Here is a 27,670-nt window from a genome sequence, read left to right on the forward strand (position 1 = left end):
ATCTGGACAGTCCCCGAGCCTCTGCAAAGCAGCAAATGTGGAACAGAGGAGCAGAGTGGATCCTACTGCCCACCTCCTTCTCCTTCGTTCCTCTTTTCCTTCGGGGCATCTCTTCCTTCCCGACCTTCAGAGCAGCCCGGTACTCGGCTCCGAACTACGTCTGCTTGTACCTGTCTGACCCCCTTCCCGCAAAACGCCCCTCCTTTTCTGCCTCGGGGTTTGCTTTAGGCAGTCCCGGGTCTCTTTGCAGTCTCTGGTGAGCCTCTGGGAGATGTAAAGTCCTTCAGGAGGCTGCCCCTCGCCTCCCTGGGAACTTCAAACCAGGTAATGCAAGTGCACTTTGGGCTCCCCGGGCCCTGCGCCCCTGAAGTTCTGGCTGGTGGCTCTGCACCTGCAGGCCCGGGGATGCCCGAGCCTCACCTTGTCATACCTATGGCTCGGAGGTCTTGGGGGGGGGCGGTTTGGGGGGGAGCTCCCCCTCTCCCTCTTCTTCCCACCGGGAGGATGGTCGGAGCCACAGGTCGGGCTTCCCACCGGAACAGTGGGGCTCGCTCCAGTCCTGCTGCTCCTGGAAACAGCCGGAGGAGAGCGTCTTATGTGGCCTCCCAAGTCAGCTTTCCCACAGAATGTGAAATCGCCTGCTCTGTTTTGATCTAATTGGTCCCCGGGGCCCATTACTACTTTGACACAGTAACCACGAAGGGATGCTTGTGACAAGGAAGAAATACTGCTACGAATGGAGGGTGGGTCTTCGTGGTGGGGCTGGGCGAGTGGAACCATCCAGAATTATCTGGCTTGGCCTTTGGGCCTTTACACTGGGGCAGTTGGAGAGGGGGCAGGGGTGGTGGGGGGCAGGTCACTTGACTGCGGGGGCAAGGAGGCACGTCACAGGAGCAGCTGCTCGAGGGGCTCGTCTCCGAGCCAGGCGGAGAAGGGGTCTGGGCCCCGCCGTCCCGGCAGCCCTGGAAGCCAGCTCCCGGGCTCTCTCGCCACTGCATCGTGCTCGCACGCCAGCCCGGGCTGTGACTCCGAACACGGGCTGTAGGAAGGGAAGGGACCCTGAATTATTGAGCCTTGCCTGTCCCCTGCTGTGCAGCTCTGCCCCTGCCTCTCATCTCCTCATCGCAATGTTCTGTGGTGCTACGAGTGGCCCCATTTTACAGGCGAGAAAACAGAGGCTTAAAGAGCTTTGCAGAGACCAGTGGGCTAGCTCCATCCAGGCTGAGTGAGGGCTGTCAGCCGTTCTGTCCTTCTGCTACACACGTGGTTTTGCCCTTCTGTGGAACATCTCTCTGGGTCACCTGTCCCCTGAGCCCCGGCTGGCCCTGAGGGCTCGGGGGGTGGGTCAAGCACCAGCTCATTCCCACTCTGGATCAGCGTGAAGATTTTCACTTGAGTGTTTCACTGAATGATGCCATTTGAAGCGCAGCTTCTGCTGATAAGCGTGGGACCATCTGCTTGGCACATCTCAAATATTTTCAGCAGTGGGAGAGCAGCTCTGATTTCTTCAGAGAAGGAGGCTGCAGCCGTCCTCGGAGATGAGGGGACCGGAGACCCTGCAGGCCGGCGGGGCAGCGGTGCCCCAGGATGCGAAGGGGCACCACCCCTGCTGCCACCTCTGACCCTCCCTGAGCAAATGGAGCTAGTGAGTCTGCACCCCAGGTCTTAACTGTTCAGCTGCCCTTGGCAACCAGAGTAAGATTTTCCCTCTTCAAAAACCTATTGCCCGGGCAACTCTTTCTGTGCCGGTTGTTTTTATAGCATGTTAGATATTTGGTGTGTGTTGGCCAAAACCTCTGTATCTTCCTGGCTGCCTGTTGTTTTGGAAAATTTGCTTCTTTGCTGGGCGAACTGTCCTCAGACGCTGTTTTTCAACTTTGGGGTTGAAACTTCTGTGTTAGCTTTTTCTCTTTGACTCGTGATGGAGACAAGAAGCTTAGGCTTGATTCCTGAGTCTGATGTGGACTTGGGGGGTGTTCAAGGCCGTTTGATTTGTTGTTATGAATGATAAAAGAGTTGGGGTCTGAACGGCTTGTTACTATATCTGATTCCTCTGGGGAAATCACTGGACTAGAAGCAGTTGGGCATGGCCAGAGGCTAGCTGGATTTGTTTATTTATTTATTTTGGGGGCCTTTCCTTGGTGGGCAGCAGAATCAGCACTAGCTTCTGTTGCTTATACACTCAGACGTGCAGCCCATGGGTGGCCAGGCTCTGATGAAAGAAATCTCCTGCCCCATCTTATCTTTGATGCATCTTGGCAATTATTTCCAGGGCAGCGGTGGGGATAATTTGCAGAAACAATGTCTAGGATGTTGTTCAATTGCTTTGTAAGCAGCAGTGAGGAGGTGGTAACAAGCCTTCCTCTAGAGCAAATTTTCCCAACCTTGCACCACGACATCTGGGCCAGATAATTCTTTGTTGTGGGGAGCTGCTCTGTACGTTGTAGGGTGTCCAGCAGCATCCCTCGCCTCAAGCACTACATGCCAACAGACTCTCCTTTCAGTTGTCACAACTCAAGTCACCAGACATGTCGAATGTCTTCTAGGGGATAGGATCAGCCCCTCTCACCCCTCTGTCCGGAGACTGGTGTTGTAAGTTGATCCTGCTGTACACTTGGAAAGGGAGCAGAAAGTTTTGCTTCTCCATGCAGATGGCTCGCGTGGTAGGAGGCTGGAAACCAGGCACATAATACCAGGACAGATGTTCCTGCCCTGCGCGTTGCCGTCAGATCCCTTACCTGCCATGGAAATTCCATCTCACAAATAGGTTTCTGTTTGTCCAGGTTACTGCACATACACAGAGGGCAGAATTTGCCCTTTCCTCTGGAGCTGCACACCTGGGAGGTCCAGCCTCAGGTCAGATCTCCGGTTTTGGTTGCGGAGGAACAGAAAAAGGTTTCAGATGACCCACCATGCAGCCTGAGTTTTGTTGGTTTTTCTCTTTCCTTTTCCTCCCTCCCTGTCTCCCTCTCTCCCTCTCTCTCACCCTTCCTCCTTCCTTCTCCTTCCTCCCTCCCTCCCTCCCTCCCTCCCTCCCTTCCTCCCTCTCTCCCTCCCTCCCTCCTTTCTTCCTTCCTTCCTACTGCTTCCTTCCTTCCTTCTCTTCTAAGAGTGATGTATCAGGTTGGGAATCCAGGACAATGGGAGGACTGTGGCCATGGAATGGGAAGGTGAAAGAGCATGTTTGCTTCTTAGATCCCTAGAGAAAACTTCAGCAAGCAAAATGTAGAGCATTGAAAACTCTCTGCTCTGTGCCCCAATAAAGCTAAAGAAACCCCACAACTCTTGGCCTTCTTTGACTCTTCTTGCTGATCTATCAGCTCCACTGTCCACCGGTGCCTCTCACTTTCATGGACAGGTAAATGCATGTAGCAATCTCAAGTAGACCTGCCAGGACACAGCTCTGCAAAGCTCACATCCTTAAACATCTATGGAAACCACCATGCTGGTTTTCCCAGCTTGCCGATCCATTATCTCAGTCTGGCGTTTCCACAAGACTCTCATTGGCAAAGTACTTTTCAATATCTAGATTTACTTATACTCCAGCCTTTCAGAAATACCTGGAAATACCAATTATGTGAAGCTAAGCTGCTTTACTTAGGACCCGCATCTAGTGGTCACTTTGTGGCTTTGAAGCAAAGCAGCCTTAGGCAGAGGCAGCATAGACGGTCATCTCTGCGGTGCGATTTGAACCACATCAAATCTCTCTTTTCAAACATTTCTTTTGGATTCAGATGCCAAATTGCCTGTAATTCTTGATTTTTGCGAGAGGGGGGTGGGGGGCTAAGTACACTCTTTCCTATAACCAACCTGGCTCTCCATGGCTTGTGTGAGGTGTTGGGGCCTGAGCAGGTGAGCCGCGAGCACAGGGGGGCAGCCCAGCCAAGGTGACAGCGATGGTGGTGGTGACATGGCAGGGCAAGGAGGGCGTCAGCATGGGGGCAGGAGGGGACCTGGCACCAGGGCCAGAGCTTCTGTTGGGTGAGGAGTGTGTCCCGGCAAGGAGGGCAGTGGCAGCCGTGGCCTCACAAGGTGGAAGGAGCATCTGTGCAGGGACAGGGGATGGGCGGTGGCAGATGTAGGGGGTGATTTACCCACACGTGGATGGATCAAATAAGTAAATCTGTAGAGGATACTGGGGACCAAGTTTCTCACCATCAGAGAAGGGAGTTTGAAATATGGAGAGGAAGAAACTAAACTGAACTCAGTGGTGTTGGAGTGAAATCAGAGATGCTGATGGGAATCTATTACATATATATGTATATATATATAATTTGCATATGTATATGCAAATATACAGTTGACCCTTGAACAACATGGGTTGGAGCTGCTTGAGTTCACTTACATGCAGGTTTTCCCCCATGACTACAGTACGGTAGTGTACATATATTTTCTCTTCCCTGTGATTTTCTTAATAGCATTTTCTTTTCTCCAGCTTACTTCATTGTAAGAATACAGCATATAAGGGCCACCGGGGTGGCTCAGTCAGTTGAATGTCTGACTCTTGATTTCAACTCAGGTCATGATCTCAGGGTCACTCGGCGGGGAGCTTGCCTAAGGTTCTCCCTCTCCCTCTGCCTCTCCGCCTGCTCTCCCTCTCTCTTTCTTCTTCTCTCTCAAATGAGTAAATAAATTTGAATAAAATACAACATATAGTACATATAACATGGAACAGGGATTGGTGCAGGGAACACGTAAAATGAGGAGCGCCTGGGAAAACATCCAGTTTTTTGGCTTAGAAGCCTAGGAGTACCAGAGCAAGCATGGAACAGCCGAGAAGGTCGATTTCTGTTTTTGGGTCGGCTGGGGCAGGTGTGCCTCTGCGAGAGGCCCAGCTGGAGATATCCGGGACTAGGGGTTATAGGGTCTGATATTTTGGGGAGCTGTCCAAGTTAGAGCTAGAGATTTCGGTGTCACCAGAGTGTGGTGGTATTGAATTGAGGGGGTTGTACAAGGCCACCTGGGGAGAGTCTGCAGAGTATGAAGGGATGAGGGTCAGGGAGGGACCCCGGCAGCCCAAGGAGTTGTGTAAGTAGAGATCCAGGGAAGGATACAGAAAAGAAGCTGCAGGCAGCCAGGAGGAAAGCCAGAGGGGAGAAAGCGTGTCTAGGCAATGGTGTCCTCATGGAGCCCGCGGCAGAGACATGGGGTAAGAGTCCATAACCTGCTGTGCATGTGCTGGGGGGCGGGGTGAGAGTGAAATCACCTCCCCTTTGGAGGACCCATCTAAAAGCACAATGCTGATGAGTGGATGCAGTTCATTCTTATTATTTATCCTCATGAAAGGACATAAACTGCATGTTCCCTTCTGACTTCAATGATCATTACCTAAAAGGGTGAAGTATGGTGGCCCCTTCATTGATAGAAGAGTTTGCTGATAGTGGTGATGGCTCTGGGTCACTCCGCTTCACAGAAGAGATGGGGATCAGAAGAAACTGAAAGCAACTCATTCCTGTTTTGTTGTTATGAGTTTGGCATTGGGTAGATGACACCTTAATAAATAAAAATCTATCCTCTAATAAATAATATTCATCTTTAATAAACAGTTATTATCCTTCAATAACAATAAATAATTCATCTTTTTATTAAATATGCTTTTTTTTTAAAGATTTTATTTATTTATTCATGAGAGACACAGAGAGAGAGGCAGAGGGAGAAGCAGGCTCGCTGTGGGGAGCCTGATGTGGGACTTGATCCCAGGACTCTGGGATCACTCCCTGAGCTGAAGGCAGACATTCAACTACTGAGTCACCCAGGTGTCCCTAAATAAGCTTTAATAAAGCCCATCCTTAGAGGTTTTAGTAAAGACCATTATTGACAATCAAGTTGATGGTGGTGATGGCTTCTGATGACATTAAGACCATCCTGATCACATGTACGAGTAAGTGAACTTCCCACGTACATGAACCATTGACAAAGAACTGGCGTAGGGAGTAGGAACAGTGCCCACATGGACCTGGGCCACGTAGGCTCTGGTTCTGGTAACTGCGGCCTGCTGCTAAGCTAAATATGTGGTCTTGGGCTGCTTGTGGCTGAACTTTCTCACCTGTGAAATACAGGGCAGCTTGCAGAATCTACCCAATTCCTCCAAGCTCCAAGCATCCATGACCAACAGAGTGCAGGCAGACTTGTAGCAGTAAGGAGGTGGTGTGAAGAAGACTCCAAGCTGCATCCTCTTTCAGCTTCCACAAAACACCCCAGTTTCTGGTGAAAAAGAATCTGTCCCATGTGTGACAAACTGTTACATTTGTGAAGAATTCTTGCATTTCAATAAAAGACACGTGACCATGGAAAAATAATTCATCAAAGAAGAAAGAGAAGTGAATGTTAACTGTGAAAGAACATCCAAACTCATTAGCAATCAAATCAATGCAAAGTAAAACGAGGTATCTTTTATCACCTACCAATTTTGCAAATTATAAAATATGGAGATGCCCTATGTGGGGGCAGAAAGTATATGTATAAATATGCTGTGGTGGGGCCGGGGCGGGGGGTGGTTTGTGCTCACATACTGTAGATGTCCACGTAATCAGTCTGGTGTTTTTTGGAAGACAACTTGCTAATATGCTTTAAAATCTTCAAAAATATTTATACCCTTTCATCCAGTAATTCCGCTTTTAGAAATATGTCCTAGGGAAATAATTAAAGATGTGCACAAAATTTGCATCCAAGGAAGTTCATTAGAGTGGTTTGTTTTTAGAAATAATGATGAGAATCAGAAGCAACTGTTATGTCCAGGGTTAGAGGATTATTAAAACTAAATTATGGTTCATCCAAATAGTGACTAGTAAAGTCATGTTTTTAGAGTACATGCTAACAGAGAAAATGTTTATAATATGGTGTTGAGTATGAGTAGAAAAAAAAGCAGGACACCAAAACAGATTTTAAAAAAGCAATTTTGGGGCACCTGGATGGCTCAGTGGTTGAGCATCTGCCTTCAGCTCAGGGCGTAATCCTGGGGTCCTGGGATCGAGTCCTGCATTGGGTTCCCTGCAGGGAGCCTGCTTCTCCCTCTGCCTGTGTCTCTGCCTCTCTCTGTGTCTCATGAATAAATAAATAAAACTATTTTTTAAAAAAGCAATTTCAATTTTAAAAAGGAGCATGCGTGAGGCATAGAAACAAGACTAAAAGAAAATATCCCAAAATGTTAAATCAGATTAATTTTGATTGGTGGTTTCACTTGTGATTTTTTTCCCCACTAAATGTTCCAAATCTTCAATGAACACATACTATTTTATAATTAGAGAACCCATCTAAATAACATTTTGAAAATACCCCCATTTTGTGTTGTGATGAGATATTATAAAATAAACCTGGGCAGGGGGTGCAAATCTCTTGGTGAATGAGCCCAGTCTCCTGCAAGGCTGTTCAACCAGCGCCTGTGGCTACTGGACTCCTAGTGGAATTTGAATGCAGAGAGCACAGAGCTGTGGGTCCTACCTTGGCAAAGTCACAATTAGAAAGTCATCAAGTCTGTGGGGAAAAAAAAATCCCCTATAACATTAGGGAATCTGATGCCTTCAATTCCTTGAGTAGGAAGACTGGAGGCAGACTAGAACAGGCTATAAAAGGTAAAGTCTTAAAAATAGGGTCCAGCCCCGGGGCAGAGTGGGAGGCGGTCAGGAGTCAGAATTGGAAGCTCCCAGGGAGAGGGCTCCCTCCAGGTGGTTGTGAGATGGGTTCTCCCAATGTCTCCACCATGGGCTTCCTTTGACGGGTCTCTAAAATGAGGGGGTTTGGTCAGACAGTGGTTTCAGATTTCTTTTTTTTTAAGTGGGAGAACGGTCAAAGTTCACTTAGGATGGGGATCTGGGTTCCTGCCCTGGCGGGCTCTGGGATGGGGAACCACATGCGCTTTCAGCCCCGATCTGCAGAGTCCCAGGAGCGCAGACAAGGTGAAGGCCCTGGGGAGCCGTGTGACACAGCGGCTCTGATCGTGGCCTGCTTACTAATCCTTCCATTTTCCCCTATAAAAGAGGGCTGTAATGCCTTCCTTATCATTTCTGGAGCTGACTAAAGGATCCAAAGTTAACTCGAACGGAAGATCCCTTGGACTGTGACGTCCTTCGAAGCTGCTTTCTCCTGCCCTAATATTGCTTTTTTCCAGAAGTGTTCTATGAGAAGGAAGGCAGGGTAGGAAGGTGCTTCTGTGATGCCACCAGTACTGCCTACCAACACCAGTGCCATCCCCCACTCGGCTTATAGTCTGCTCTGACCCAGATCTTCTGTGGTGTTGGGTTGTTGACCACATCAGGGCACAGAGGGCTGTAGGGATGAGCTCTCCTTTCTCCCCAGATGGTTTCTGCCAGGTAACAGGCATTACTGCAAATATGATGTCTCTCTAAAAATGAGCTGTATAAAAAGAAGTGATTTGCATGTCTGGCCAGAGTATTGCACTAGACCTTCGAGGACATGGAGACAAGTGCTAATCCTGTAGTGCAATTGTGTCCCCCACCCCCCCCCCCGCCCATCTTCAGGGTTTTCTGAGAACTCTTCCATGTGTTATTCTGAGCTAGGTGGTCTATAGGACTCCCCTTCCACTCTCCCCATCCTGCCCAGCCTCACATGTCCTAGCCATCCACCCTCAGGGGTGATAGGGAGCCCCTAGGAAGGGGGTGGGTGGGGAGCATGTTGGACCAGCTGCATCCAAGGTGCTTCTTACCACCTGCTATTTCCTTGGAGGAGCTGAAGTTCAGTTTGGTCCAGTAAGACCGGGAATGTGATTTTTAGCAATGTGTCATTTAAATAAAACCCCACTCTAACAAAACAATGTGGAGGATTATCACTAGTTGTTTTTTTTTTTTTAAGATTTTATTTATTTATTTGAGAGAGAGAGAGAGCAGAAGAGGGGAGTGGGGAGTGGGGAGGGCAAAGAGAGAGGGAGAAGCAGACTCCCCGCTGAGCCTGGTGCCCAACAGGGCTCAGTCCCAGGACCCCTAGATCATGACTTAAGCTGAAGGCAGACACTTATCTGACCGTGCCACCCAGGCGCCCTGAGTTATCATTAGTTTTTAATAAGAATTAGTTTTTGTGAGATTTTTATTTGCTTTCCAATCACATCATGATCAAAATCTGCCTCAGGATTTTTGCGACAGAACTTTCTTATTAACGTGTCCTGGGCTGGAGGTGGTGGTTTTCTCTCTCGGACCACTGTGATGGGCTTCATTTCTTGGAATAATTCAATAAGTAGTCCTTGGATGCCTACTGTGTGCCAAGTGCTGGAGACTCAGACATGAATAAGATAAAGCCCTGTTTTCCACGAGTTTGCAGGTTAGTGGAGGAGATGCAACTTTATCTCTGCTGCCAGGAGGAGTGTCGTGGCCGTGGAGGCAATCAGAGGAGAGAGATCACCAGAGTGGGCAAGGCGCATGGGCTGGCAGGTGCAGGGAACCAGAAGACACCTCCCGCGGCCCAGGCCTGAGTCCCGGGACCAGCGGAGAGGGGCAGGCCAGGCCGTTGGTTGCTCCTGCATCTGGAGTTCACAACCAGGCAAACGCACAGTGATAAATAACGTCCTGAAGATCTCACCTGTGTGCCTATTACCTTTCGTCTGATGCAGCTCTGCTTACCGAAGAGCGCAGGCCCTGGGGTGCGGGTTCCCGCCTTCATGCGCCCTTCCCACGCTTCGTGCGCTGCCCACCAGGCTCTCTGTCCCCAGCTGTCCTGTCCTGTCTTGTCTCAGCCCCTCCCTCCGGCCCCGCTCTTGGCCACCGGCAGTTCATTGATGCAGCCCCATCAGGTGGGTGCTGGGTCCACTGGCCCCCCCTTTCTCCTGTCCCCTCACAGTCACGGAGGCCTGATTGCTCTTCTCCGAACTGGAATCCATTCCCTCCTTTGGCCATAATCCTATTTATTATTTCTCAGCAGAACTTCTGGGCAGCCCGGGTGGCTCAGCGGTTAAGCACCGCCTTCGGCCCAGGGCGTGATCCTGGAGACCCGGGATCGAGTCCCACATCAGGTTCCCTGCGTGGAGCCTGCTTCTCCCTCTGCCTGTGTCTCTGCCTCGCTCTCTCTCTCTGTGTCTCTCATGAATAAATAAATAAAGTCTTTAAAAAAAAAAAAAGAGGACCTACTCTCAGTAGGACTTCTCAGCAGCCCCCGCTGGCTCCTTTGCTCCATCTATCATCTCCCTCCATCCAGCCTTTAGACAAGGATCAGGATAACCTTTTTTTTTTTTTAAGATTTTATTTATTTATTTGAGAGAGAGAGAGAAGGAGGGAGCATGAGTAGGGGGAGCGGCAGAGGGAGAGGGAGAAGCAGACTCCCTGCTGAGCAGGGAGTCCAATCTAGGACTCGATCCTAGGACCCTGGGATCATAAACTAAGCCGAAGGCAGGCACTTAACCAGCTGAGCCACCCAGGTGCCCCCAGGTAACCTTTCTAAAACACAGCTCAGGTCAGATCCCAACCCTGTGCTGAAGCCTTTCATGGCTCAGCAATGGCAGAGGTTTTCAAACCATGACCCCTGGCCCACCTGCACCAGAAGCTATGAAATTATAGATTCCCCAGGGTTTCTGAAACAATGGGGTCTTGGCATTTACATTTTTTCTTAAGCAATCCAAGCTCATTATTAAGCACCAAGCTGGATACACATTGCCTGTAGAAGAAGCCTAACATTTAGAGAAGCATCAAACCCTGGCTGTCATGCTTCAGCCCAGCTGTCCGCCCAGGGTCCATCAGACTTCTAGAACCCCACCCCCAACATCCCATGCCCCCCCGCCTCCATACCTCAGGCCATCTGTTCCTTTTTCTTTCTTTTAATTTTTAAAGATTTTATTTATTTATTCATGAGAGACCCAGAGAGAGAGGCAGAGACCCAGGTAGAGGGAGAAGCAGGCTCCCCATGGTTAGCCCAGTGCGGGACTTGATCCCAAGACCCCGGGATCATGACCTGAGCTGAAGGCAGATGCTCAACCGCTGAGCCACCCAGGCATCCCTGTCCCTTTTTCTTAAAATGTCTTTCTTCCCTCCCTCAGCTAACAAACTCCTACTGACCCTTCAAAGCTCAGCCCTGTAAAGCCTTCCTCAAAAGCCTGAGACTGCCTCTTGCTGTGTGCTTGCCTGGCATGCGGTCAAGGTCTCCTTCATTCCATTTCCTGCATTGAATTAGGTTTAGTTCTGTCTGTCTCCCCTACAAAACTATGAAGACTGAAACTTATTTATTTCTTTATCCTTAACACTTTGGACAGTGACTGGAACCTAAATGTTTGTTGAAAAATGGGCAGAGGGTGTTCTCTCTCCAGAAAAGGAATTTGATTACTTTGGTCTGACTTTAAAAGAAAAACACAGTTTGATCTCATGTGTTGAAATGCCTTTCCTAGCTTATGAGGAATACATGACAGCTTTCTTGCACATAACGAGTAGGAGAAAGCTGAACAGTGCTGTGGTCTGTGAGACGTTCAAGGATGTAAGCCTGCTTCAGAAAAATGTTCTTGTCAGTTTTCTTAAACATTCTGATTAGAATTCAATTAGAAGTGAGAAAGGTTCTGATTTTACATATCTGGTCTTTGATTTAGGTTAGTTATGAAAAAATGAAAGCATTTGACTTCCTTGTACAAGGTGTTTTGGTTTTGTAATGGTTCTCCACCTGGGCTGGCCAGTATGGTAGCCACTGGCCAGGTGGGGCTATTGAGCCTCTGAAATGCGGCTAGTATCAAGGGAGATGTGCCCTTAGAGATGGAGGTTTAAAGATGCACTGTGAGAAAAAGAACATAAAATGTCTCATTAATATCTTTTATATTGATTACATGTTGAAATAATAGTTTGAACACATTGAGTCCGATAAAATAGTTATTAAAATTCATTTTGCCTGTTTCTTTTTAGTTTTTTTGTATGCGGCTACTAGAAAAAATTAAATTAAACATGTGGCTTGCATTATCTTTCTACTGGCTAGTGCCAATCTAGACCTTTCTTACCCTCTACCTCTTGGTACTCCAGACTACTCTGTTTCCTCTTTTCTGCCTCTAAAACACCACCCCCAACAACAAAATACCCAGCTATGTTACCTATGACCCTCCTCACTGTGAGTATTCATACACCCCTGGGTTGTGTTCCCAAATTCCTTGAAGATTTTGGCACCTGGTTCACAGTCTTTTTTTCCTAACCACATTCCACTATTCCCCAGCCATTTCAATGTTCATATAGATAATTCTTCCAAAGCCCAGCTCCACGTCCTGATCTCGCCTCAAATGACCTTGTCCTCCATGCTTTCCTACCCGTTTTTTCCCATGGTTATGTTCTGCACTTGTCAGCTGTCCTATTCACTGTCATCAATCTCTCAACCTCACTTTTCTCCTAAACCTGTTGAATTCTGTAGCCCATCATTGTAACCATTCCCTTCCACGTGGCCTGATCCTGTTGGCCCTTCTTCCGCCAGCCTGGGAAAACTGGTACTGGCTACATCCAGCCCCACTCCTTCATCAGCCTCACACCTAGGCAGCTGAACTATAGCTGGAGAAAGGCACATGTCATGCTGAATTTTTAAGTCCATGGGGGTTTACAGACATACTGGTGGGTACAGTTGGAGTGGGTTAGGAGAGGCATATTGAGTTTGCAAAGCCTATGCATTGGGTGCCTCTGACTCTTGATTTTGGCTCAGGTCATGGTCCCTGGGTCGTGGGATCAAGCCCTGTGCCAGGTTGCACTCTCAGTGTGGAGTCTGCTTGAGGATGTCTCTCCCTCTCCCTCTGCCCCTCCCCCACTTCTCTCTCCTCTCTCTCAAATAATAAGTAAGTTAATCTTTAAAAAAAGAAAAGAAAAGCCAATGCAAGTGAGGATGTCTAGTAGTGTCAGGAGTTGGGGAGACAGGTATAGGCTGGAGATATAATTGCAGGCATTATATACAAACAAGTGGGATTTAAAATCATGCATCTAAATGAGATTATCTGTGAAATATAGGTAATTATAAAGGAGAAGAGGTCCAAAGACTGAACCTTGGGGCATTTCAAAGTTTACAGGTTGGGAAGATGAAGAGAAAGAAGAAAAAAAAAAAACTAAGAAGGATCTGCAGAGAGGTAAGAGACTACCAAGGGAGTATGATGTCCGGAACGCAAATGTGTTTCACGAAGGTGTGATCAACTGTCCTCACTTCTACTTCAAATTCAAATTAGATGAGAATTGGAGATGGACCCTACGGTAGAGTCATTGCTGACCTTGATAAGAGCCGTTTCAGTAGAGTGGAGAAAATGAGCGCCTGGTTAACCAACATGGATTCCAGAGAGGATTGGAGGAGAGCAAGTAGAGACAGTGGGTATAGACAACTTCTTGAGTAAATTTTATGTAAATTCAAGCAGAAATGGAGCAGTAACTGGAAAGGGCTGCAGGGGTTTGGAGAAAGTTGATAAGCTAATAAGAATTTTTCAGGAGAGGGATCCCTGGGTGGCGCAGTGGTTTGGCGCCTGCCTTTGGCCCAGGGCGCGATCCTGGTAGACCCGGGATCGAATCCCACATCAGGCTCCCGGTGCAGGGAGCCTGCTTCTCCCTCTGCCTGTGTCTCTGCGCCTCTCTCTCTCTCTGTGACTATCATAAATAAATAAAAATTAAAAAAAAAAAAGAATTTTTCAGGAGAAAAGAAATAATTGATGATTCATGACTTAGGGGTCTGGAGCTTGGTGGAGTTGCTGGCTTTAGCTAGTAGCATAATTTATTCATCAGAGCAGAAGGGAAGGCAGGGGATGTGGTTAAAGATGCACCTAGGCAGGTAGGCTGACAGCCAGGGTGTTAGAAGTTGGAAGAAGCTCTTTTCTGAATGCACAATATCTCCTTTTTCAACAAAGTAAGAAGCCAGATCAGCAGCTAAGAGTGAGGAGAGGTGGAGGGTTTAAGGAGAGAGGCAGCATGTAAAATAATCAAGAGAATGAGAGAAAGGACCAGGGAAACACACAAAGAGCAAGCTGTGGGGCACACCTTAGAGCCCACCAGTGCGTCTGTAAACCCCCATGGACTTAAAAATTCAGCATGACATGTTGATAGAACATGTAGAGGTTGGTGCTTCAATCACTGCCGTGTCCCAATGCCTAGAAAAGTGCCCAGCAGGAAGTTGGCTCTGAATAAATATTTGATGGGTGAATTTGGAGAACATGACTGTCTTACCTACAAAATTCTAACAAAGGCTGGTCTCTACAGCATGTCTTTGGTCAACCATGCCATAGTGCTCTGAATTCTGGTTCTTGTGTTGAGCTCCCAAGGGTACTGGGATCTATTTCTCCTGTTTAATTATGAAATGGAAGGAGAACTTGCTCCAGTGAAAATAATTTCCAGTACCTCATCAGAGCAGCTTATCAGAGCACCAGAGGGACGTGCTAGTCAGGAGATGGGGGATCATGACAGTGGAGTCAGAGGCCCCTTGGGCTCCTGGATCACTCCACTAGGGAGGTAACTGTCCTTCTCAGCAGGCCGCCTGCTAATCCGGGTGTCAGGCACAGCTGTACTGAGCTCCAGGCGCAGAATTGTACCAACGCCGGGGTTCTGCTGACTGAATCCTGAAAACATCTAATATCACTGAGATGAGCAAGCGTCAAAAAATACTGCATCCCCACACTTCTCTGCTTCAGGAAACAGTTGGTTTGATCGACTTCCTAATGGTTAATTATTTTGCACATGTAGGGATCTTGGTCTCCAAGGTCAAAGACAGTATTTTACCACCACCGTCAAAATGACAACAACAACAAGACTTTGACAAAGTCAAGGATGAGTTAAAGTTGGCACCAAGGATCTGTGCCACTGCCTACCTTGTCCTCTCTGCAGTGGAGGAAGTGGCATCTGTGTATTTATTACATAACAGGAAGAGGATAGGGATGTGCATATATTTATTTTGCAATTCATAGACATGTGATAGAAAGATACTGAGGATCTTTGCTTTGCAGTCTCAAATATTTAGCGCTCTTATTGGTGTCAAGTTAGTGCTTTGTTGAATGTCTGTCAGTAGTGATTTCCTGCACGGTCTGGCCTATGCTTTGTGAGGATGTGACCACACCTTGTTAGGGCTCACCATCTGTCACTCAAGACTGTTGGTTTGCATGCCACACCTCGTGTGGATAGGTGCCCAGTTCTGTCACAGATACTGAGACCACATAAGATAAATGCCTTCTCATTATTCACACTTTCAAAAATATTGGGACACTTTGAACATCATTTTGCTAGTTATTCCCTCTCATTTATCTATTACTATGGCACTTTATGCGTTAAAAAAAAAAATGACACCACTGACCAAACAAAAATTTTGTCTTTGCACCTGAATACAATCTGGGTCCTCAGAATGGGAGATAGAGGTGCAGAAGATAAAGGAGTTTCAAGACACCATTCTGAAAGCCTGGGCCAGGCCAGAAATGGACACCAGGGACTCTGACCTTCCTGCTTTTGCTGATACCCTTTTGGCACTGAGCTATAAGCAAATAGTAATATGGAATTAAGGGCTGTTGGAGGACAAAAAAGTCATGAAATCAGTTCTCTTTTCTGGTGAAATGTCTGCTTTTATCATTGTCAGAAAGATAATTGGACAACCAGTTAGACACAGTTGCTCATAACATGAAGTTTACGATCCATTGCTGAAATTTCCCCTCCTCCCTCAATGCATCAGTTTTCAGGATGTCTTTTTTGTTTTTGTTTTTATTTGACTTATTTATAGAAAATTACCTGAAGAGCCCCTGCCTGAGGCCTCCTCATGGATGAGCTGAACGTGACGTCATTCGTTGATGAGAAGTCCACGAACGCCTCCACCGCCAGGAACACCTCGGTCGGAGACCTGCGTCGGGAAATCCCAATCGTGCACTGGGTAATTATGAGCATCTCCCCTCTGGGCTTTGTTGAAAACGGAATCCTCCTCTGGTTTCTCTGCTTCCGGATGAGAAGAAATCCCTTCACAGTCTACATCACCCACTTGTCTATTGCAGACATCTCATTGCTCTTCTGTATTTTTATTCTGTCTGTCGACTATGCTTTAGATTATGAGCTCTCCTCTGGCTATTACTACACGATTGTCACATTATCAGTGACCTTCCTATTCGGTTACAACACGGGCCTCTATCTGTTGACGGCCATTAGCGTGGAGAGGTGCCTGTCTGTCCTGTACCCCATCTGGTACCGATGTCATCGCCCCAAGCACCAGTCAGCGTTTGTCTGTGCCCTCCTGTGGGCACTTTCGTGCTTGGTGACCACCATGGAATATGTCATGTGCATTGACAGTGAAGGGCAGAGTCACTCTCGAAGTGACTGCAGGGCGGTGATCATCTTCATAGCCATTCTGAGCTTCCTGGTCTTCACTCCTCTCATGGTGGTGTCCAGCACCATCCTGGTGATCAAGATCCGAAAGAACACGTGGACGGCCCATTCCTCGAAGCTGTACATAGTCATCATGGTCACCATCATCATATTCCTCATTTTCGCCATGCCCATGAGGCTCCTGTACCTGCTGTATTACGAGTACTGGTCAGCCTTTGGGAACTTGCACCATATTTCTCTTCTTTTCTCCACGATCAACAGCAGCGCCAACCCTTTTATTTACTTCTTCGTGGGCAGCAGCAGGAAGAAGCGTTTCAAGGAGTCCTTAAAAGTAGTTCTGACCAGGGCTTTCAAAGATGAAATGCAACCCAGGCGCCAGGAAGACAATGGCAACACCACCACGATTGAGACTGTGGTCTGAGGACGGTGGTGGGAAACAGTGGACACAAATGGTGGGCACGGATAATTTGTACTTAGTGCTTGGAATACCACTTAAGGATGTCCTAAATATGACACAGAAGGATGTCGCATCCCATATGCATGAGATACTAATTAATGATAAGACAATATCCTTGCACTGTATCTTCTGAAAAAGCCTAAAAATGTGTTGGACCGCTATCATTTCTGTACCCATAAAAAAACCCTTCTGTTCCTCCTCAGCTCTTCCAGCAGCATTTCCCTTGAGCTGTAGAAATTGCTCTAGCGGGAAGGCGTACAGATGAGTACAGGAAAAGGTAACAAAAGCATCTGCTGGAACTTGAGAAGGTGACCAGTGTAGCAGGAAGGACATGGGCTTTGGAGTCAGACTGACTCTGTCATTTGTTGCCTGTGGGACCTCAGGCAAGTGCTTGACCTCTCAGAGCCTCTCGTCCTCACTTATAGGATATTTAATAGGAATAGTCCATCCCTCCCGGTTGTGGCGAGGGTGAAACGGGGAGATTTGATATGCTGAGCACTTGGCACGTTGTCAATGCTCAATAAACGTTAGTCTTTCCTCCCTGAAGTGGAAGAAGAGAGACATACTTCGGTTCTGTAACATGCACACAAACACACACACACAGAGCTCTGTCACGCACAAATATTGTTATGTGTTTTCCAATGTTGAATGTAAATTTATGAAGGTCTTTCTGCTTAAAGCGTGAAAGCTTTTCATGGCACGACACCTCTACTGGAAACATCTGCAGATGTCACAGCACCCAACCAGCCGTGTGTCAGAGCAGTATTTCAGATTGTGAAGAAAAACATTTGGCCACCAGTAGGGGAGTTTCTCATGGCTTTTCCTTCCCTCTGTGGGAATGCCTGATGTAATGAAAGTCTGTTTGGAAATCCTTTACTTGACATAAGTTTTCATGAATGGGACTTAATTCACGAGTTTGTGAGAGTGACTGTGTTTTCGGAGCCTCCCCTCCCACCCCCGGGGCAAGTGATGGGTTATTTATAGCCACAGAGTTCTCACCTGCAGCCAGATGCAGGGTTCTGTACCTTGAGCCTCCTCTCCTCCTGAGCACTGTTCTGTGCTAGGCCTGGGGAGGAGGCCCCGCAGCAGGGGCTAGTGAGAGTTTTGGCCATAACTCAGAGGGGACCAGGGCAATTTTCCCAAGAAAATCTTTGCAGGGCTTCATCAATATCTTAGTGCTCTGCTGCTCGCCTGCCGTGACTTGTGTGTGAGTCTTCAGACAGCACGTCCTGGGTCTCACCTAGGAAACCATCGTAGCCCATAAACTGTATGATTTTGTTTCATTTCCTTCTGCCCCCTTCCAGGCACCCCATGAAAGTGGCAACTCTTTGTGTGGTTCTAGGAGTGTAAAATGTTCGTGCCCATAAATGAGTGCATTAGGATTTATCTTAACTGTTTGTCTCTAAAGGGTAGAGAAGCCCTGATGAAAGGGTTCTGTTCTGTCCCTTTCTTCTCCATCCTCTGACTTTGGAAAGAAATGATCGCCTGTGATCTGATCATGGGGGCAGCTTTGTTGGGGAAGATGTGCAAGTCCCTCCCACCCAGCCGAGATGGGAGGCGGGCGGCTCTTCAGTGGGTGATGACATCTGATTCAGAAACCAGGCAGCTTGCTTTCAGGAGCCCAGATGGGTGTGGAGTGCTGACATTTAGAATGATCTTGTTTTTGATGGAAAACAGAGCATCTTCCCTGGGAAAGAACAGAATATGGAGGTCAGAGCAGCTCTCCTCTGTTTGCCACCATCTCCCTGGTGCTGTGCTTGCCTCTAGGGGTAGTAAAAAGGGATTGGCCTCATCTTATCTTAAAGGGATCTCTGGTCTCAAAGAGGAACCTAAAAACCCCTGGGAAACAAGGACTTTTCACTCATGGAAAATACAGCAAACTCATAAGAAGCCTCCGTTGATTGCCTTCCTGCAGATAAAGTGGGGAAATTGAATGTGATCATAAATATAAAACTTCTGACCTTTTAAAGAGCAATGCCTTGCAAACAGGTAAGATTCAGAGTTTTTCAACGTTGTAAGGACGAATTCCTCTCTCCTACCTAAACCTATTTCCCAAAGTGGGAATGAAGTTAAAAGTAAACCAAGAAGATTTAAGTAAATATGCACATATGGAGGAGGTAGATGGGGTGATTTGTAAGCCTTATGCATTTAGACCCTTCGCCTGAGTCATCGCAGGCTGGGGGGAAGGGAGGGGGTGCCGTTTCTGAGACTTCCCTGGGCCCAGGGAGAAAGTTGTTCAGTTATGATGATTGTCCTCGATGAAGGGAACAGATATTCATGGATAGTCTTCTGTGCCAAACTCCATGATGTGAACAAGGTCAAGATGAGCATGTGGAAGCCCCCACGCAAGGAATATCTGCAGGTCCAAGCTCCACACAAATCAATGATAAGGGAGTGTTCTAAACAAAGTTGTGTTGAGGTCAAGAGGAAGGCAAAATCCATCTTGTAGCAAAGAAGGACTGTTTCATGGAGGTGCCCTTTGGTTGCTTGAGGGCAGGTAGGATTTCAGAGGAGCAAGGAGGGGGGAGGGATCCCCAGCAGAGGGCGGCATGAGCAAAGGCAAGCGCACCGCAGGAGTGAGAAGCAGGGCCAATCCCTGTCACCTCCACGGGTGACTGGAGAAGCAGACCTTGGAGATTCACGTGGTCCTGCTGACCATCCCGCTCCTCTCTCTCTGATGCTGCTGCCTTTGGTTTTCTGTCGTCACATTCTCCAAGACTCTTGGAATATAGCCCCCAGGACTTCTGAGTCCTTTCTCACCGACATCCAGCTTTGCCATAGTGGCACTCCAATTTCTTATCCACAAGCCATCCACTGGCCTCATGAGGTGGCCAGGTGCCTGGGTGACCTCAGCTCCTGTCCTTTCTGGGTGACACTCTGAGCCTTAGAGCAACACACACCAATCTACTCGTGAAAATAAAAATCCCCCAAGTCTGCCTTATGACCATCATCTGACTTTCACATCAGTCACTTTTGGACACTCATCGCCTTGGACTTAGATGCACCGAGACCTCTTGTCTCCAGCATCTATGGCCACTACATCTACGAGTCCCTTCTGTGTCATCTCTGTCTCGGCTGTCCCTGGGTCAGTCACTCCAACTGTGCTCCTTGACTCTCTTGCCTCCTTGCTCTCCCACTTGCTCTTTGCCTGGTTGTCCCCCTCTGAACAGCACAGAGAGCCCCAGCCCCTGTCAGTGGAGGGTCCTGCAGAGTCGAGGTGCTAACAGCTCGGTCCCTCTTCACGAATCACTCCCTGGGCAGGTCTTTCAAACCCTCTCCCTCCTCATCTCTCTATCTGAGTGCCTTTCCCTTCATTGCTACTCTTTCCTCACCAGCTTCTTCACAGATTGCTGAAAACAAATAAGGCCATTAGGCAACAAATCTCTAATGCTCCAGGGTGACCTCATTGACACTATTCCTTTTTCTCTTGCCTGAAGATTTTTCTCCCCTTCCACACTTTTTGGTCTACTGGCCTCTAAGTAATCTTAGTCCTGGTAGCAACCAATGGTTTTTGTTTTTGCTTTTTGTTTTTAAGTAAAAATCCAAGTCTTTATAGTGGTCTGTACAGGGTTCTATGTGATCAGAGTTCCCTAACTGTCCCCAGGGTTAGTGAGGCTCCTTCTCCAGCCACACCTGCCTCCTTCCAAGCCTTTGAAGATGCCAAGTACACTCCCACTTCTGGGCTTTTCTCTGTGATGTTCCTTCTACCTGGAATGCCCCCCTCCCCCCCACCCCCTCCACCCCGTCTCTGCTCACCTCCCCTCCTCCCTCAGACTTCTGGTCAGATGTCACCTCAGGGGAGCTCCCGCTGCCACTACACACATGGCTACCAGCCTCTCATCCTCTTCCTCCCCACGTGGCTCAGTTTCTCCTCAGAGTTCATCACATGGTCATGTTGCAGGTCTATCTGCAGGCTTGTTCAGTCTGGAGGATAAGCTGTTGGAGGGCAGGGACTTTTTCTTGCTCACAGCTGCGGCCTCAGCCCTGGAAGAGCAGGTGCTCCTTACTTGCTGTAGTGTTGGGATCACTGCCCCCTCACAGGTTCAGGTCACTCCCATCTTAACACAAACTGTCAAAAAACAAAAGCCAATTCCTCCAGTCCTATTCAACGACTCTCTCATCTCCCTCACTTCACGGAGAACTTTCTGGAAAGGCTCTTCCATTCTTTCTCTGTTATGATTCAGGGCTCCACACCAGCCAGCTGGCTTGTGACCTTACTGCCACACCGAAGCTGGCCCAGCTTGGAATAAGAGTGACCTCCACATTGCCACATCTCATGGGCTCTTTTCTACTTATACCTTTTGTGTCCCTGGACATACTGACCATTCTCTACTTGAAAATATCTTTTCTCTTGAGTTCTAGTTGGTCACTTTCCCTCTAGCTTGTATTTTTAATCTTAGTCTACTGATTTGGAGGGTTCACACCTCTTCTCTTGCCCTTCCCTATTCCCCCCATTAAATGGCTGTGTCTTCCTTAATTCTGTGGCTAGACCTCTGCTCTCTTGTTCTGTATACTCTTCGTTTATATCCTGACCCATAATCGCTTACATATTTATGACTCTGTTGGGCTCCATTTCTGTGTATCCAACCACCTGAAGGATATTTGGTCTTGATGCCCTGCAAATATCTCAAGTGTAACCTGTCTAGTTCTGCACTGTTCCTCCTATATTCCTTTCTCAGTGAATGACAACATAGTCACCCTGTCACCCCAGCAATGCTATTCCCTTTGTATAGCTTGCTCTTCCCTCTTTTTAATCTAGCGAGCTCCATTTATCCATATACATCCAGGTCATACATCAATCATTCAGGAGTGCCTTCCTGGAACCTGAGTTCCTGGATGACAATTTCACAGTTTGCTTTCTTTTTCTCAAGAATAGGAGCAACTAGAAGAAATCTTCTACATCTTACCAACATTGTATCTATGGATCTAGCTGCATCTTTCTGCACATAGGCTTCCTTTTTATTCTGAGGGAGCTCACTGTGCTCTTGGCTAAGGTGAGCCCTCATACCTAGTCTAGGTATAATTTTGGTAGGTGCGGTTTTAAAAAATTATTCCAAAAATTATTAACTTTTTTTCTGTGACTGAAAACAAGATATTGTCATTTCTCAAGGTTCTATGGGTTGACTGAGCTCAACTGAGTGCTTCCCATTTGGGGTCTCTTGCAGCTACAGTCAGATGTTGGCTGAGGCAGCAGGGGTCTGAAGGCTGGACTAGGCAGGGCATCCAAGCTGGTGCCTTCATGGGGTTGATATATGGCTGTGGGCTCAGCTGGCGAAGTTATCCAGAGTTCCTACATTTGATCTCTTGATGTCCCTAGAGTTTTTTTTACAACATGGCAATCGTGTTTTAAGAGGAACCTTTCTGAGAATGAGCTTTTGGAAGAGGCCAAAAATCAGCTGTTGATTTCTCACTTATTTAAGTGAATTAGCATGTGATTGAAGTTACAAGTTTTTCCCTCTTGTTTCATTCCCATGTAATTGACATATTACATTGTATTAGTTTTAGGTGTACAACATTACAGTAAGTTTTGATAAAGACAAATGAAAAACTTTTTCATAAGTCTAATTTCACTTTTCAAGATAATATATTTCCCCCTAGGATTTGCTATGAAATTTTGGTCCTCATTTTCATAAGATTCCCTTTTAACAAACTTCTATGAAAATTATCCTTAGATATGGAGATCTTCTTGCACTAATTATTATAATTAAGCCTGTGTATATGAGTGTTAGCACATACACTGAGTCACCAAAACAGACTCAATATAAAGTACAGATCTTACCCAGTGGAAAGGTAATGGTTCAAATGACACAGGCAATACAGACACAAATGAAACACTGTTTTCTAGAGGAGCCCTAAACTGAGATGTAGTTCCCAAAACATCCCCTTCTCCTACCTGTGAATGTAGTTTAGCTTTAGACTGGTGAGTTTTGAGCAATGTAGATAAACACATTGTTTTCATGGGAAGGCATTTAGGTTTGGAGTGTGCCCATTTTGCAATTCTGTTTATCACACTTAAAATATGTATGTCACTATTCCTCCTTCTCTAGTCTTCTGAGTCCCATGTATCTATAAATTCCAAATTTATTTACAACCAATCTTGACAGATCAGCTTTATCCTGCTGAAAAGAGGACTAGTTCCCCAAGTATAACTCTTTTACAAAGCAGTCTAGTTGAGATTAGTGTCTTTGCAAGTAGCCCTGGTTGAGGTCATTCATTCCCTGAGGTGCTCCCTATAAGGAAGGAGCAAGTTACACCTGCTGCTAACACTCCTCCCTTTCTTTTTTTTTTTTTTTTTTTAATTTTTATTTATTTATGATAGTCACAGAGAGAGAGAGAGAGAGAGAGAGGCAGAGACATAGGCAGAGGGAGAAGCAGGCTCCATGCACCGGGAGCCTGATGTGGGATTCGATCCTGGGTCTCCAGGATCGCGCCCTGGGCCAAAGGCAGGCGCCAAACCGCTGCGCCACCCAGGGATCCCCACTCCTCCCTTTCTAAGGCCGCAGCCAACACCAGGACTGTGAATGCTTGAGGCAGAGACTGCTCTTACTGTAAGGTAGGCAGAGAGGAGGCTTTTCACTAGTGAGAAGACTAGGACTTAAAGCCTGACTTACTTACCAGCCGTGCGAGAGTCAGTATGTTTCCCCCAAAGCAGATCCTGAGGCAAGGATTTGGTGCAAGTAATTTATTTAGGGGGTCACACCCTAAGCAGTGTGGGAGAGATTGAGATATTCAGACAGAAAAGAGAGGAAGCCAACATAGAGTGAAGTAGTGAGTACGGGAGGGCCGGGACAGTGGACACTCCTGTGAGACACTCAGAACTGTCCTCCTGGAGGGGTGAAGGTGGTGCTGAGCCACCATCTCTTGTAGGCGAGGGTCGCTCTTAGAGTGACAACTCCCTAGCTCCTCTGGGCCTGCCCCATGCAGGCAGAGCACAGCCTGTGGCAAGAGCTCCTCGAGGCAGAGAGGCTCAGGGAGTCATGGGCAGGTACAGGATCTGCCTGCAGGTGACTTCAGGGTGGCTTCAGGACTAATCAATAGCATTTGCTCTAATAGTATAGAAATACCCTGCCTCACAAAATAGTTGTGCCAAATACAAGTGAGATATTGTGTGTGAAACTCTGCATAAACTGGGAAACATCAATCAAAAGGTAGTTTACTCCTTAGGGTGCCTGGCTGGCTCAGCCAGTAGAGTATCCAACTCTTGATCTTGGGATTGCTGGTTTGAGTTCCACACTGGGTGTAGAGATCACTTAAAAATAATTTTTTAAAAAATCTTAAAAAAAAAAAAAAGTCCTTGAGGACATCATGCTAAGTGACATAAGCCAGACACAGAAGGACAAATACCGTGTGATTCCACTTCTATAGGTGCCTGGAGCAGTCAAATTCATAAAGATGGAACATGGAAGGGTGGCTGCCAGGGGCTGGGGAGGGGCATGGGGAATTAGTGTTTAGGGCAGACAGAGTTTCTGTTTGGGGAGATGAGAAAGCTCTGGAGCTGGATGGTGGTGATGGGTGCATGGTATTGTAAATGTACTTCATGCTACTGAAGTGGACACTTAGGAAAGGTTCAAATGGTGACTCTAACACCATGTATATTTTGTCACATTAAAAACAATTACTTTTTATACTCTCAAGGCACTGGCTGTGCTTCACAGTAAGCTTGAGTGTCAGGCCCACTGATGGGCCTCAAGCCAATAGCGTTGATGACCAGGAATGAAGACAAACTTGTCACTCCGGGGAAGGGGATGTAGCACTGACACTATCTCCAGTGCAAACACAGACATGGGACTAATTAAACGATACCTCACACAATCTGTATTTTCAAATGAGTGTAGTCTCCCCTGCAGGAGCTCTCCATGATCTCAGTGAAGCCATTGTAGAGGGGTAGAGAGCCACCATTTTGGGGTTTGTGGGCCATACAGTCTGTGTTGCAATGACTCAACTCTCACTTTTTGTGTGAAAGCAGCCATAGACCATACATAAATGAGTGAGCATGGCTATGTTCCAATTAAACTTTATTTACAGACCCTAAAATGGAATCTCATGTAATTTTCACGTGCCATAAAAATTTATTTTTTCTTCAGCCACTTGAAAATGTAAATAACTATTGTTAGTTTGTAAGTTGTATAAAAACAAGTGGCAGCTGGCTTTGGTGGCCGTGGTACTTTGCCATCCCTGACTGAGAATATTTTGGGATTCCGTCTTCTGAAATTGCTTTTATTGTAGCTGCAGCACATCCATCTACAATCCTGACCTCAGTGGTGGCAAATCTCCATTGCCCCCTGAGGACTTGACTTTGCAAAAGGACCAGCAGACACCTTGACTCAAATCTGATGGATGAAATTGGCATAAATCTGAGAAATTTAGTGAACCATAAAGTGATACCAGAAAACGAGGGAAAGATGTTCTATGGTAGCTAACTTGGCTATAAGTACAATTCCTTTTTTATACTCGGACCATTTTATTTAGTCATACCAAACTAGATACTTTGGATTCAGAGGGAACTATTGGAATTTTTCGGAGACTAGGAATGAAATGTTCATGTGTGAGAATTCATGTTGGGTTTTTAGAAAGATAAAGATCTCACATATGGCTTTTGAGTACAGCATGAATAAACTCTAATTGCTGACAAATTTGAAAACCAGAACATTCCTAATACTGGGCTGATTAGCACTTGCAAGCTTTGTACTATCACCATCTTAAACAAGGAACATAAGACTTGCCTAGAGTTGTGGGATAAATATTTCAGGATGTTATTAATGCAAAGGTCATTATCACACTGATTTATGGATGTATGCTTTTGATCAAAGTGTACCCTTAAAATGATTTGCTCTTGGGCAAATGTAGAAAGATAAAAAGATTCCTTAAAGCACAATAACAGCACAATGAAACACCACTAAAAGTCCTTCAGCCTCATTAGCCCTGGTTGAGTGTAGTTGAATGTTTATGCGAAATCAAAGCGAGGTCCTGAGGACTTCCTACCTTTCTTCTTCTAGGGAGAGGAGATAGATAAGGCCTGAGGGACAGAGCGACCCTTTCCTTTCCTGCAGCTGTCTGAGGCAGGGACTCACTAACATCATGAGTGCGTGACAGTATTGATTGTGTTCCTGGAGAGCTCAGCACCTAAAATCTTGCCTTTTATTTCTACAGACCAAGAACAAGGGTATTTCCCAGGTGAATGTCAGGATCGAAGGCCCTGCCGTTAGACACACGAAGTAGGAACATCAGTTAGTCCCACATGGATAGAGCTGGTCCACTGGCCGGCTCAGTCCTCCATGGGTGGCTGCTCTCCCTGGGCCCGTCCTCGGAGGAGGGGAGGACGGTGTGCAGCATGCTCTTCGCGGTGACACTCCGAGTGTCATCATTCATAGAGAGTTCCTGCTGGCTTTGACTTTCCCTTATGAAATTGGCATTCCCAACTTCATTCCCAACTTCCAAATCATTCTGCTTATTCATCTTAAATAAGTATGAATTAAATAATTCATCTTAAAGTGGGTGAGCTGAGGTGAGAGAAGAGCATGCTGGTGAGGGCACAGCATCATTGAGGGCCACAGACATACTAGAGTCTCACCTCCCCGCCCATGTGATAGTGCTGTTGGCTGTGGGATGAAAGGATAACGCTAGGGAAGTGGCCTGGGATGCCTGATGAACCTGTGCCCTGTCTCCTGGGTGACAAGAGATGACCCCAAGTGACTGGAGGTGCTCATTGAAGTTCAATGGAGTTCACTGAAGGGACTGTTGGGGAAGGCGAGGTAGGACATTCGTATCTTAGGAGCTCAGCAATGTCTGTTGTATGCGGGAGACCTCCACAGGGTAGGGTTTCTCCAGAGGGCCCCAGCCCTGGCCCCCACCGCCATTCACAGCCTGGATGAGGACTGATGCCGACTCAGAGAATGTTCTCCACTCTACGCTGGGAGGCTCCCTGACTGGGTCCTGGTCCACAGTGAGGCCAGACTGAGAGGCAGCGTTGAGACAATTTGATGGCACCTCGACAGAATAATTTCCATGCCCGTTAAATGTAATAATTAAAACATCAGACTTGTGTTTTGTATGACTTTGTTTTTCATTCCATGTGTCACGTCATTTTTATTATATTTTGAAAAAAAAGAAAAAGGTCTGCGATGGATTAGAAGTAGAAACAGAGGGAAACGTCCCTTGCTATGTATTGTTAGGTAGCCCTGCGAGAGGCCTGTGACTTAGACTCTATTCCTTTTCTTTCTGGGAACTTATGCTTAACTATAGAGTTATGCTGTTGTGTTGCGCTATGTGACGCTACGTCTAAAAAAAAGCAGTCATCAATGACGGACAGAGTGGAAAGTTCTGGGGTTTTTATCAAGGGGGTTGAGTTGTGCCATCAGGCAGGGTTTGGCCAGGTTGCTGCTGTTGACATTCCCCGTACCACCCGGTGCCACCATCACCTGGACACCACTGGGAGGCTGAGCTGCTGCCACCTGCTACCTCCGCATGCCACTACCAGGATGTTCCGGTCACAGATTTGTCCCTACAAAGTCCAAGGCAAGAGCACAGCTGGATGCGTCGTTGACACACTCATGTCCTGCATCTACCCCCTTTCCCTTCCCCTGTGGGACCTGGGTCTCTACATTCCACAAATGCTACACATAATGGGACACTCAAGAATGACAAATGCCCTCGACGGCCTATGCCTTTGGCTGCCCAATATTCCACACACCCTTTCCCCATTTGTAAGCCCCCCATGCCCTCCACACATGTCCTGCCTCCCTCTGCAGCTCAGAGCATTTCCAGTGAACACATCCAGATCCTGGTCCGGGATGTCTGGGTGACACCCTTTCCTCTCCCTTCTTCCTGCCCTGGGATCCTTCATCTGGGTTTACAGAGAAGTAACGAAATAGAAAACCCCAAAAAGAAGAAAATCACAGGGTAGCAAATATTCATCACTTGGGTGATTAACCTCTAAAAAATGGAGGTATTTTTCATTCCATTTACACTATCAATCATCAATTTGCACACCTAAGAT

General features: G+C 47.0%; 1 protein-coding gene across 3 annotated transcripts; it reads left to right on the forward strand.

Moving 5' to 3' along the window:
• MAS1 (MAS1 proto-oncogene, G protein-coupled receptor) lies at nt 1-26,740 on the forward strand. 3 transcript variants are annotated; one of them, XM_072829828.1, is made up of 3 exons: nt 1-324; nt 15,625-18,663; nt 25,825-26,740. In XM_072829828.1, exon 2 carries the CDS (start codon nt 15,661-15,663, stop codon nt 16,636-16,638), a length of 978 nt encoding a protein of 325 aa, XP_072685929.1. In that variant the 5' UTR covers nt 1-324; nt 15,625-15,660; the 3' UTR covers nt 16,639-18,663; nt 25,825-26,740. The 3 variants fall into 3 exon arrangements, with proteins under 3 accessions (XP_072685929.1, XP_072685912.1, XP_072685921.1); XM_072829811.1 differs by lacking the exon at nt 1-324 and adding an exon at nt 1,233-1,695; XM_072829820.1 differs by lacking the exon at nt 1-324 and adding an exon at nt 1,233-1,645.
• Nucleotides 26,741-27,670: the final 930 nt, after the last annotated feature.

Source organism: Canis lupus, chromosome 1 (genome assembly GCF_048164855.1).
Source record: "Canis lupus baileyi chromosome 1, mCanLup2.hap1, whole genome shotgun sequence".
Classification (NCBI taxonomy): Eukaryota; Metazoa; Chordata; class Mammalia; order Carnivora; family Canidae; genus Canis; species Canis lupus.